At 35.7% G+C, this 13,902-nt stretch overlaps 2 protein-coding genes across 2 annotated transcripts; one reads left to right on the top strand and one right to left on the bottom strand.

Moving 5' to 3' along the window:
• The first annotated feature begins 8,417 nt into the window (after positions 1–8,417).
• LOC105792073 (putative glucuronosyltransferase PGSIP8) lies at positions 8,418–10,274 on the top strand. Its single transcript, XM_052634123.1, is given in 7 exon segments — positions 8,418–8,776; positions 8,929–9,175; positions 9,246–9,373; positions 9,375–9,433; positions 9,533–9,640; positions 9,643–9,670; positions 9,770–10,274. Coding segments are annotated over 7 exon segments (1,317 nt in total). The 5' UTR covers positions 8,418–8,534.
• Positions 10,275–10,501: 227 nt separating this feature from the next.
• On the bottom strand, positions 10,502–13,450 carry LOC105792074 (peroxisome biogenesis protein 19-2). The gene is made up of 5 exons (XM_012620470.2): positions 13,126–13,450; positions 12,971–13,019; positions 12,486–12,771; positions 11,050–11,366; positions 10,502–10,686 (listed from the first exon to the last, which is right to left on the bottom strand). The coding sequence occupies exons 1-5, from the start codon at positions 13,163–13,165 to the stop codon at positions 10,641–10,643; spliced, it is 738 nt and encodes a 245-aa protein (XP_012475924.1). The 5' UTR covers positions 13,166–13,450; the 3' UTR covers positions 10,502–10,640.
• Between the last annotated feature and the right edge of the window lie 452 nt (positions 13,451–13,902).

Here is a 13,902-nt window from a genome sequence, read left to right as displayed (position 1 = left end):
AGGGTCAAATTTTAACTTAAAGCAGAATTAAAGGTAACAAATGGAAATAAATCAAAATGCGGGGGCTAAAACGAGATACGCGAATAATAGGGGGACCAAAAGGGAAATAATCTCGTCCCTCAAAAAGCGGCACTTTAGCGTGGATTAAAATGAAACAAAAATGAAATAAGAGATTAAATTCGAAAATAAATAAAAGTACTGGATTGAAGCGCCCTTGAAAAGTGGAGGGACCATTTTCGAAAATAAGCCATTGAGATGAACGCGCGGATCCTTCCCTCGGGTCAGGTCACCGCGCGGGTAATGGCCAATACGGCACTGTTTTGGACCACTGAGTCTAACCCCAAACGGTGCTGTTTCAAATACCTCCAAATATCACTCTAAACCCTAAATCAGAAAAACCAAGTTACTTTCCTTTTCTTTTTAGAACAATCAGCAAACCTATGCCCCGTCTCTTCTTATCCGCCGCTTTTAGCCCAGAAACCTTTGCCGAACTCCGATCACGGCGAAGGAGACAAGGATTCCACTGCGAAAAATGAAGGTAATCCCTTTTCTTTTCTCTTTTAGTATGGAAAATAGAAAGAAGCAAAGAAAATTAATAGAGAAAATGCAGAGAAAAATAAATAAATAAACAAAAAAAATCGTGAATCCTTCTCAAATCTGATTTTTTATTCAGTATGTGTGTCCCAAAAAGAGGGATACAAGGGGTTTTTGTTCTTATAGCCTCTTTCGGCCAAAAAAACTAATCAAGAAAACCAACTGAGCCTGAAAATAAAAATAAAAATCAAAAGAAAAAATCCTTCGTTTCCGTTTTCTGACGTGTTTTTGTTTGCGTTTGCAGGTACATCATACAGTGTCAGGGGGCGTGGCGCGTACGGAGGAGTGGACGTGGAGGCGTGGCACGTGGTGGTGGCGCACGTGCGATGGAAGGCTCTGGTGGCTGCGACACTGAAGGCTCGTTGTGGCTGCTAGGGTTTCGACATTTGGGGAATGTTTTGGGCTAGGTTAGGGCTGGATTAGGCTTTGGGCTAGGCTAGTGTTTGGGCCATTGGGCCATTGGGCCCGTTGTTTGTAATGGACATTTAGAAAAAAAAATGGACTGCTGTCATATATTTTTTATATTGTTTTTAATTTGGTTTATTTTTTGGGGTTTAGGCCGGGCAAAATTTAGGTATTACAAAAATAATTTGACTTTTTGAAAGGTTAACGGTTAAATTTAGTTCAAAAAAAGAATAATGGTCAAAATGACAAAAGATGTAATCATTGAGTGCTAAATTTATCATTATGCTTTTTTAAAGGACTAAATCAAAGTTTTATAATTTTGGAAGACCAAAATATAATTTTACGTATAGTAACTTAGAATTTTATAAGGTAAAAGTAAGATTTCCCATTTTAGGGGGACCTTGCCAGCCCCCCTCTTAGCTCCACCCCTAGCAACGACTCCCCTTTGTTGTCGTTGGTTTTTCAACCTTTTTCTTTTTTGAAGGAATGGATGGTTTGTCATCAGGATTGTTGGGCCTATGTTCAAACAACCCCTACCTCCTAGCGCTCAGAGTTGGTGGAGCAATTCTAGGACGTCTAATGTTGTACTTAAAGGCTACAATGGTTGAGTGGTTTCCAACCATCTCCATTGCTCGTTCTTGATGGGTTTCGCCCTCTAACTTACTAGTGCTTAGTAACGAAGACCGTTTTAGTTTTATCTTGCTTGGGGCTAGGCTGCTACCTTGTTGAATTCAATCTTTTTATCTTAGTCTTTGCCATTTGATGTAGGCCATTGCTATACCGTCTACGGTCTCCTTTCCCAAGTCGTCTGTAAGGGTTTTGGTAAAGATCATTTGAGGCCTCTTTCTGTAAGCTGAGTGTGGCTTCGTTTATCTCGATTGTGTGGTGGCCATGCAACCCTTATTTTATTGGAAAATGACCCAAAAAAAACAACAGTCAAATAGGCCAAGATATTAGTAATTTGAAGAATATTCAATAACATAAAAACAACTAAGTAATCGGCACTTGAGAAGAAACCATCATTTGTCTTATGTACATTAATACGAAATTCTGACATTGTTCTTGTCAAAGGATAAACTTGAATATGGGTTAAAAATATATCACGAAAACCAAATTCCAAAATTAAAAGAATTCTTCACCAAAAGACATCCACACCAAGTTGATATGGTCACCTGATCATCCATAGATAAAGTCACAGAGCTTTAGGGCTACAATTAATTGGGTTCAGTAACTTAATACATGACCCAATAGTATGTAATTCACCAAAACAAAGTCAGCATTGAAAAATATGTGGTGATAATCATTCAAAGTCTAAACTAAGGAAGCAAATGTGTATGTTTTTGTGGTGAAAACTGGATATGGTGAATTAATGGCGGAAATCGAGGACACACAGAGGTTAGGTTGGCTGAGCAACAAATATAATTAATAATATAAAGACATGTATATATGTCGTCTGCATTATTCCCACATTGATACAAAAAAGGCCTGAAACCATCCTTCTCTGGGAGGACCATCCGAAACTTCAAGGAAATTTCCCAGCAGGCCCCACTTCTGTTTCAAATGTATTCAAATAGATATTTGTGACATAAATAATTAGGGGACGCTTCTAGTCGAGTTGCTGCATGATCTACTATTCTGCATGTATTGTATGGGCATATTAAACAAATAATAATGATGATGGTAACGAAAATTGTACTCATGGTGTTTACCACTTAAAACTAATATTAACATCCAACATTTTATTTTATAAGGATAAGGTAAAAAGAATTATTCAACAAACTTCTACATAAATATATTGTCAGTCAAAGAGATAAATACTATATATTTTTATAGGTTAAATTATACTTTCATATTTCTAAATTTAGATTAGAAAGTTATAAAAAATAAATTCATAAGAATAGCAATATTACTTCATTTTTATTTTTGTCAATTTTGTAAATATAAATACAAAATAAATTATTACAATCTCAAAACTTTAAACACAAAAAGGAAAAAAATATATATATACATGGAAAGACAAGTTTTAAAACACACAACGACTCCAGCACGGACAAAGCCGCCATAAATTGTTTTACTTTGAGCTTGCTCTCTGGTACACTTTGTCAATATTTCATTAGGTAGAGACTCTTCTTTTTTCTTGTTTTTGTTGTGAGTTGATTAGCTAGCTTCCATGGGGATTTGCTTGGTAGCATTAGCCAAACTCCACCTCTTAACTCCCGCTCATAGTATAAGTGCTCCTTTACTTGCAGGCTTCATTTGCCCTTTTGTGGTCAAACTTGCCTTCAGATTCAGGATTGTTCGTCGAGTTTACATTGATATGCTTTATGCAACCAGGCTCTTCTTTTTTCAGTTGAGTCAGATAGCTTTCGATGCTGGCGGTGACCGTCAGCCATCTCCGGGCGATGGTGAGCGATGGCAGCGAGCTCTTCGATTAGTTTCCGAACGAATAACCCATGTGAGAAGATCTCCGGTGGAAGATTCCGACGAGGATAGCTTCCATACTCTCACCGTACTTTCACTTTAAACAGATGTTCATTTAGGCTGAGTGAACATGAGAGTATGAATATATATCTACCTAGATTTTTCACTTGTTTTCTTTGTATTGTATTTTATTTAATGCCCTAGGAAGAATGATGTTCATGATTCTTCTGCCTTTCCCATGACTTACATTGTCATGGTTAATGAAATCATATATATGTTAGAAATGTTGTCGGCTTCTGTTGATTTCTTTAAACAGCCCCATTAGTTAATGGTTAAAACCAGTTGTGACCTGAACTACTGGATTATTTACTTTTTGTACTTTTCCTTATATTGGATGAACCTCTTATAAAGATAAATAAAGTATCTTTTAATTATTCGACAGTTCCAAATATTCTTTTTTATTGTTAAAACAAAGCCCTAAGTGTATGTAAATAAGCATTAGTTAAATTAGTAAAACAAGTTATTTAACAAAGCAGTCATCGTAATGAAATCAAAGCTAAAACCAAAACTTTCCCAAGTTTTATACACACACACAATATATGTATATATAGCTATAAGGTGTACATGGCTTTGCAGATGGTGGCTTTTGGCTACTCTTCTAGCTGGTTTGGCATATTCTTTCTACTTAAACTACCTTCAATTTCAGTCTTATTGGTAAAGGTTATAACTTATACAACATATACCGTGGCGTTAGGCCTTTAATATAGCAGATGGGTCAAATAGCTAGCTTTCGATATTGAACCAGCTCTTAGCAGCAACCGCATATGGTAGCAACTAGCAAGCTCCGCAGATACTGCGGGATAGTAGCCAATGGGAGGATAGGTGACCAGCATCTGTTGAGACTACTTCTTTTCATGCCTTCACTACGCTTAAACGTCATTTATTAGATGAGCTTCCTCATTCCATACTCTCTTTTCTTGTTTTTCTGATCCTTTGTTATTTTGGTTTATATATAACGTTACCACTTTATTTCTGTAATCTTTTCCTTGGGAGTTTAAAAACTGCTTCCTAGAAATCTAATTTCTAGTATCTTTTGCATCGAGTTCATGAGAAACGTGTTGAATTTTGTGTTTATACGTTGCAATAGCCTACTTCTAGTTCTAACTCCTCTCATCCTTTAAATAGGAAGAAAATATATCCTTAAATCGGAAGTAAATATAGAGTTAAGTGCGCTATGAATACTTAAAGACAAGGTATTTGATATTGTTTTTAGGATAGGTCCTTCAAACTTCTACTTTGAATAATGAAGGTACAAGTTAAAACTCCAACATTTTCCCCCTTAAACTTGTTCCTTTATGAGCTTTAGCTCCGTACAACTTTCTCAAGTATCGAATAACTTCCGCTTTCAGTGGTTTTGTAAATATATCAACAACTTGATTGCAAGAATTCACTTGAAGTAGTTGGTTAACTTCTTTTGCTTTGACATGTTCCCTTATGAAATGAAACCGAATATCAATATGCTTAGACTTTTCATGATGAACCTTATGAAATAGCCTTCTTAACCAAATAGCATGACAAATACAAGAAATTGCAACAATACATCATGCTTCACAAATTGATAAAGCAACAATTGATTGCTTCTTTGAAGACAAGTGAATGCAATGCCACCAAGGTAGAACATGAACCTGGTAGTGCTATTGCGATCATCATAGCTTCTGGCCCAGTCTCTATCGCTAAAACCAACAAGTTCTGTAACTTCTTTTGATGAAAATAGTAACCCATAATCAACTATCCCTCTGATGTATTTGAGAATTCTCCTAGCTACCTTTAAGTAAGAAGACTTTGGATTCTCCATACCTGCTAACTAAACCAACTCCAAAGAGTATACCAAGACGAGTACATGTCAAGTACTTAATACAACCCATTAAATTTATGATAAGTTGCATTCATAGGTTTTTGGTCTCCTTCCTTGGTTAATTTGATGTCAAACTTCACCAATGCGTTTACAACTTGACAATATTTCATTGAAAACTTCTTAGGATCTCATTAGCATATTTTGTTGTGAAAAAAAACCTCCTTCATCTTATTTCTCTTTAATGCTATGAAGTATGCCATTAAATCTAAGTATGTCATCTCAAACTCTTTCCCCAATTAGGGAGATGGCTAATCTTGGCTATCGGAGCACTTAGCTTCACGGGTGGAGATATAGATGTACTCCTTGGAAGAATGATACATTGGACTGGACCTAAATTCAATTAATTCTGAGTCCGTTTGTGAATTGATTCGCTTGTGACGTTCATGGTGTGACTTACCTAAATCCTGAGTTAGTCAATAAGCATGTATATGTAACTCATGTGCTTTGATATAAGTGGAGGTTTATACTCTAAAGATGATTGAGCCGATAGTTGGTATGTTGCGTACATAACTTGTGTATGGCAAGACTTTACTAGCAACAATAGAATTCATAGCTCGATTAAAGAGTTAACGATATCCTCTCATTAGCATTGTGTGGATTGATAAATAAGGAACGTGGTTATGGATTGCTTGTTTTTGAACGAGCAATTTATCACAGTCATTTAGTTGACAATGATCATATTAATCATTAAGAAGACACAATGATGACAATGAGATAAAATAAGATTGTATTGAGGGAACGAATTTAACTCAAAGGAATCAAGGATATCATATGAGGGTAACTCATATTACGAGGTCATTAGACAGAGCAATTGGATGAATTGCTTCCGTAAAGAGTATATAATAAAGAGTTTTCAGTCATGGTACCTCTTGTGGATTGACTTAATGATTAAGTAAATTGTGAATTATCAGAACGATACTTCTGGACATAATTGCGATTTCTCGAGCCTAGTTGTATATGTTCGATTGGTCCCTCCGCCTGCTCAACAAAAGCTCGATAAGATTGCATTTGGCTCATAAAAAAATTCTACGACTTTAGAAATAATATAATTGAGTCGATTTATTCGATTAAATTAACCAAATTAATTAAAATAAATATGATATTTTTAAAATTAATTTCCAAGTCATACAATTGGCTCAATGGGTAATTGAACTTGAAAATCGGACCCAAAATCGAAAATTGAACTCGAGAACCAAAACTTAAGACCGAAACCCAAAACTAGTTGAATCAGGACTTATGAATGAAACTAGGCCAACGGTCCAATCAATGGTTGGATCGGACCGATCGAGAGATCACTGGCCTAGGACCAAACCGGCCAGGCCCGTTCGGGCAAAACAACGATGATTTGGGGTGTCGAGGGAAGTGGCACCGACGACAACACCACCGAGCATGTTGGCTGCGATGGCAGCGAGCCAACGACTGGAAAATGATCGACGGCGATAGTTCTTCGACGGTAGAGAAGTGGAAAAATTAGACTCGTAGTGGGACTCTACTGGATAACTTAATTTCAAATTAAGTTTTTAAAAGATAATATTATTTTAATAAATTTAATATTTAATTTAATTTAATATTTATCTAGATATTAATATTAAATTAATATTTATCTATAGTTAATGGTTTTGGGTTTGAATTTTGTTCCATCCCCAACAGCAAAAGATAGTCAAAACCCAATTGTGGTGGCTCCTCAATTGGGGGTTTGAAAAAGAAGAAAATATAGGTTGGTGGTTTGGACGTGAAAGATGGTTGCGGCGTAGACGGTGGTGGGATTGTTGGGATGGAGAATACAATTGATTTGAGATGTATACGTTTAGTGCTTTAAAAATTAGTTGTTTTATATTAATTATAAAATGAGATGGAAATTATGTGGAAAAAATTCATGACTAAGAAAATACATGTCATGAAGTTTATTGATGATTCAGCAAATTGTTAGTATTTGAACGGTTTTGAATTAAAATAAAGTAAAACAAAATGATTTTTGTAACTTTTTAAAGTCGAATGACCTAAAAAGAAACTTTTTAATAGTCAAGTGACCATTTATATAGTTTACCCTAACGATCATTCGTTTAAATTATGGAATTATATCGCTTTTATAACTATCAAATTCATTATCGATCTTGTCAACAATTTTTGACCTAGTGATAAGAATATTATATTATAGGCATAAAATTTGAATTGATCTTAAATAATCCTATTCTCTATCCTTAATTATCAAAAACATCTAAAAGAGAGGCATGGTGGGGCGCCCTTATTTGCATTTTCTTTTTAGTTTTTCCTTACAAGGTTTTACCATTTGATTTGGATTTCAAAATTATTGAATTTATTAAATGCAATTTAAAATTATTTAAAATTTATGAATTTGAAAATCTAATATTTCTTTATTAATTTATGTAGCAAATGAAATATAAATCCATAATTGGTCAAGGAATTTGAGGTACGAATTCCAAAAGATGACATAAATAAAAATGGATCCATCATATACAAGAGGTAGGACTTTTCAGAAACTAAATTCGGAATTAATGTTAATTAATGACAATTTTTATCACTCATAGTTATGTATTTTGACTACATTAAAGGAGAGAGAAAAGATAAACACCACACCTCTCTTACTTATACAATCCAAAGTCTTTTCTTCTTCTTTCTTTTTTCTTTAATTTTGTATGATATATACTAATATATAAGAATACAATAATTTTGTAAAAGAGATACAAAGGTTCCAAAAGAAGCCAATGCTATAGCTCATACTTTGGCTGGTGTAATGCAAAAATTCCGGTATGATCTTATAAGGTTCTAGGAGATCCCGACATAAATCATTGAGCAATTTCGGATTGATGGGCAACTTGTTTATAGTGAAACTGATCTTTGTGAGTGATTTTCATATTTCTTTACCAAAAAAATAATAATTGAATCTAAATTTTAAAATGTAAAAAGTAAAATGATTAAATTGTTTGAAATAAAAAGTAAAGGGACTGAATTAATTTCAAATTTGTGAAGAATAGAGGGACTTGTGACAAATTTTAACCAATAAATATAGTTTTGCATTGTTTTCAAGATACTATAAATTAATGGAGGCGAGAAGCTTTCTCCACAGCTCCGCCCCTGGTTGAAACTCTTTACATAGGAAACTTGTAAACCACAGCATAGGAAGGCAGAGAAAAGACTGGGTTGGAGCGGGGTGAGAGGAAAAGAGGTGGTTGGATTAATGAGAGTGATGGTAGTGATGGTGGGGGTGGTGCAGGCCACGGCCTTCTATGGGGTTAATCTGAAACATAAGAATAAGGAGCACCGTAACGCTTATGCAACGGTGTACATGGGGACACCCAGAGACTATGAGTTCTACGTGGCAACACGTGTGTTGATCAGATCGCTTAATAGGCTCCAAGTGGACGCTGATCTCATCGTCATTGCCTCCCTTGACGCTCCCCTCCGCTGGCTTCGTGCTCTGTAACTCTGCCTAATTTTTTGCTTCTTACTTGTCTATTTTTCAACAACATGTTTAGTTCAAATAATAGAACAACATATTTAGTTCAAACACTGTTCCTTATTATAATGAAAAAAAGTTGATTACAGGTTCTGTTTTTGTTGTGTTTCTGTAGAGAAGAAGAAGATGGGGCAAAGGTGCTGAGAGTGGAGAACGTTAATAACCCTTACAAGGGTCAACAGAGATTCAAGTTAACACTGAACAAATTATATGCATGGAGATTAGTGGACTATGACGGAGTTGTCATGCTAGATGCTGACAATCTCTTCCTCCACAAAACTGATGAGTTGTTCCAATGTGGCCAGTTTTGTGCTGTCTTCATTAACCCCGGCATCTTTCATACTGGCCTCTTTGTGTTGCAGGTAGTAATTTAAATTTTCAACTAAATTCCATAAAAGCAGCTTTGGGTTCTAAAAAGTATTTCATGTGCAGCCATCGTTGGAGGTATTCAAAGACATGATTCATCAACTGGAAACTGGTAAAGCAAACCCTGATGGTGCAGACCAGGGGTTTACTGGTGCCTACTTCCCTGACTTGCTGGACCAGCCAAAGTTCTATCCCCACCTTAGATGGGCACTACAGACTTCCCATGGGCTATCAAATGGATGCCTCCTATTACTGTGACTAAAATAGTGATGGTCTAATCTATAATGCTTTGACTTGAGCTACAAATCTAACCTCAAATGATATCGGTGATTTTCATTTTTAATGATATCCAGATCTTAAACTTGGTTGGAGAGTACCATGTGGACCTAACAGTGTGATCACTTTTCCTGGTGCTCCATGGTTGAAGCCATGGTATTGGTGGTCTTGGCCTGTCCTTTCCTTAGGCATGAAAATCGTCGTCAAACTCTAGGGTAAGATAATATGTAAAACTAGTGAAACACTGATAGATAAATAAAGCCTATACAGCCATCGAACGATTGCTTTGAGTTTCATGATCTTGTACGATACAGATATGCAGCTGAAATGCCCATTGTGATGATCCCATCGGTAATCTTTCTCGGAATCATCACGATGACACGTCTAGCTCGCCCCAGCATCTCCAAGCTGTGTTACCGGAATACAGATAAAAGCTCATCTTTGATGCAAACAGGCCTGAAGTTTATAGCAATATGGTCAATTATTGCAGCCTATATAGTTCCCTTCGCCATCATTCCTCGTACAATTCATCCATTAGTAGGGTGGACATTGTATTTCCTTGGCTCGGTTACTCTTTCATCTGTAGCAATTAATTCATTTATGCTGCCAGTGGTTCCAATTTTGGTTCCTTTGATAGGGGCTCTGGGGTCACTTTTGGTGATGGCATGTCCTTGGTACCCCTATGGAGTTACAAGAGCTTTAGCTGTTTTCGGCTATGCATTTTGTTATGCCCTTATTGCTTGGGGTTCAATGGTTAAGGTTACGGCACGACTTCAGGTCTCACTTGAAAAGAGAACAAATTTTCCCAAAATTGGGTGAAGAATCTTAGGTACACTTGAAAGTTGTCTTTATTTTAACCTGAGCGTAGGACCACCAACATTTCCCTATTTGTCCATTATTAAAATTATAAGAATTTATAAGGGCTTTGATTTTCCCACCACAGCCTATATAGCATGCCCATTTTCATGAATCATCAACAAACCCTTGCTCATTACTGATAACTATATCCCATGGCATAATCATATACAAAAGCTTTAACAATAAACTAGGATAAAAATATTGAGCATGTCATTTCTTGAAGGATCAATTAACTTAAAAAGTTGAAGGAAAGAAACTTTATTTCCCAAAAACTTAGAAAGAATATCTATAAAAAGAAAGAAACATAGTCTGCCACAGGATATTGCCTCATATTATACAACAGTTCTGCTGTGAATTGAGCATCTCTGGGGATCTGCAAGAGTAAAAAGTGTTTGTTAGCTAAGAATATACAAGAAAAATGCTCCAGACGTCAAGTCGACAACAGCAAAAAACTACTTCAGGCCATCCTACCCCAGAAACATATGGAATTTGGTAAGGCACTAAGAGCCATTACCTTCATCCCAATATTCAGCATATCAACACAATTGATTCATTAGTTGAGTTACTCTATGGTAATCCTTAGGAAACCACTTCCCTACATCATTTTATCTTGCCAAATGGCCTTTCACCAGATATTAACACTCAAGGGAAAGAGGCAATAATTTTCATAAATAAAAGACAGGCAGGCTGCCTGCTCAGCAAAAACCAGAATATTGCACATGATAAGAGCATTTACAGCTGGCCAAGATTGGATAAATCAAATTCAGGAGCAAGCTCTTGCACAATATCATTTGGTGGCTGACCGCACTCTTGCATTTTTTGCATCAGGTCAACAATCCTGGTAAAGTTATTAGGATCATTTTCATAAACTCCATTAAGCTCCTTTATCAGCTCATATTGGCGGGAGTAACGTTCATATTCTTCTTCACTCAAATTAGCTTTGTGCTCTTCTAACCATTGCGGGTATCTTTCTCCAATTTCCTTCATAGGTTCATGAAGAATCTCCTTAGATAAAAGTTGTTGCATCATAGTCTCCACAATCGATTCCATGTCCTGGTCAAACCAAAAGAACAATTATCATTCCTTAGCATATGCTGCTAATGAAACCTACATCCTAAACAAAGTGATAAGACATGCTGGAACTAAAATCAACATATTAGATGATAAAATATGTGTAATAATGAAAGTATTCCCTTGATTGTTTAAAGCAATATATGTCCATATGCATGTATTAAGAGGTATATGGAAACAACAATCAGTAACTTATAACCCTATTACTCGATGACTCAATAGGCTATATAACTCAACAATTTGGAAGTTTCAGATGCAAGACAACTAGGACATGTTAACCAATGAAAACTATATACTTCGAGCATATAACACACCAGGCTTGCCAGCCATGTGAAATTCTAAGAGTGATGAGTGCTAAAACACAAGTACCTCCTCCTTAAGGCGGACCTTTCTCTTAGGGCTTTTCCCACTGCCTCCTATGTTGCAAAAAATGGAAAATTGTTCATACAGCCAAAGCCTTAGATTGAATCTCATTCTCATGCAGTATGTATCAACAAAAGTTGCCCTTTTCTTTCATGAAATGCTATTAGCCAGACAGGAAGTGGGTTGAGAGGGGGCTGGAGGAGGTTTACTTCAAAGTCCCATGAATTGGAGGTACTTTGAGCAGATATAAAGGACATAACCGTACTCCTATATGATGTAAGTCATATAATGTACATTTCTTATATGCAAAGAAGAAAGTAGACAAGCAAAAGAAAAGTGGCACAAGGCAAGCCAATCTTGTACTGATTATCGTGTAAATTAGAAGTGTTCCTGAGAGAGGAGTATGCTAACATCTAACTTAGTTCCTCCCTCTCCAACAAAATGAAACTGTCTTAATAACCAACTAGCAACAGGTGAACAGTATCCAGAGCTGACGATTAACTTAAGGAATAGTGAGACTCCAACTTAAGGAATAAGGATTAAGGATGAAGAAGGACACGATTCGCTCACAAATTTTAAAGCTAATGAGCCCAAAATTACAACTACAGCAAAGCCAAACCGAGCCATACAATATCTACTAGGCATTCTACAATAAAAACTACAATACCAAAAAATATATATAAGATAGATAAACAAAGCCTCAAAAGGAACAAGAAAACAACAGTTAAGCAAATATACCTGAGATCCAGCAAGCTCCTCAAACTGCTTGACCCAATCCTCCATCATTGCATCCTTACCAAAATCATCGGCACCAGGTTTCGACATTGATTCCAGTCCCTTTACAGTCTCTCTGGTTTGTTCTCTGAGTTTATCAAGAGCCTCAGTGACATGGGATTCCTTTAAAACCTTTTGCTTTCCCTTTTTCTTGCTCTTCAAGTCAGGTAAACCCATCCCTAACCCTTGAACCCCACTTGGTAAAGAACCAGATTCTTGCTTCTTTCCTTCACCATCTCCTCCACCTAACCTATTAACCAAATATAAAACCTAAAAGCTAAATCCAAGATATCTGATGAAATATCTAACTTTTGAGAATAAAGTTAGAATGAGAATTTTTAGCTTAAGGCCAAAATTTTAAACCTAAAACATAAAAAGGGTATTTTGGGGGGGACAAGATAAAACTGTTCATAGTATGCATATAAAAATACATGAGAGAAAGAGGATACTTTTGAGGAGGACGGGTGAGGTTGAGATTCTGGAAATCATCCAAAGCACCTGAAAAAAACAATGGATTCAATGTACAAGTTTAAGAAACAGAAAATTAAGGGGAGGAAAACACAGAGAATATAGACATACAAAGATTTTAGACATAGAAACATACTATCAAGAAGTTGGTCTAAATCATCAGAGTGGTCAGCCATTTTTGCTATCAGAAACTTGTAACTTGCTGCTTCTCTATCTCTGTATATATAATATAATATAATATGAAGGTAAACGTTGAAGCAATAGAATTTGTGTTTTCGTTTCGGCTATTAGGGGATTTGGGTTGAGCTGAATTGGAACGGAAGAGCAATTAGGCGGTGCAACCGATATGGGGTTGAGTGAGAGGATCAAGATCCAACGGCTCAGATTGCTTCAAGGGATTGACTCATTTTGACAGGATGATGGCTCAACAGTCACTGGCTGGAATTTGGGGAAAATCCTTACAAGCTTAGTATAACCTTACCTAATTGAAATAATTTGTGTAATTAAATAATTTTTTTCTGTATTCCTTTAAAATATTACGAATATGGTAATAAGTTTTATAATTGGATTATTATGAAAATATTTCGAATATTTTAATAATTTGTATAATTGGTAATCTTTTAAGTAATTAAAAAAACCATCAACAGAGTTGCGTATAATGTTTTGTGTAATTGAGTAAAGTTCTTTTTTTATTTATATAATTACACAAAAAATGGCAATAATTTGTACGATTGGAAAATGTTTTGTATAATTAGTGTTACATAAACTTTCGTAATAATTTATGTAATTCATTAATATTGTGTAATTAGAATATGAAAATTATAATAATTTGTTGGAGGTTGTTAGGGTTTTTGGTTTAAGGTTCAGGATTTAAGTTTAGGTTTCAAACCTTGAACCTCGAACTCTCAACCTT

Source organism: Gossypium raimondii, chromosome 8 (genome assembly GCF_025698545.1).
Source record: "Gossypium raimondii isolate GPD5lz chromosome 8, ASM2569854v1, whole genome shotgun sequence".
In the NCBI taxonomy this organism is placed as follows: domain Eukaryota; kingdom Viridiplantae; phylum Streptophyta; class Magnoliopsida; order Malvales; family Malvaceae; genus Gossypium; species Gossypium raimondii.
This window is presented reverse-complemented; position numbering and strand designations above follow the sequence as displayed.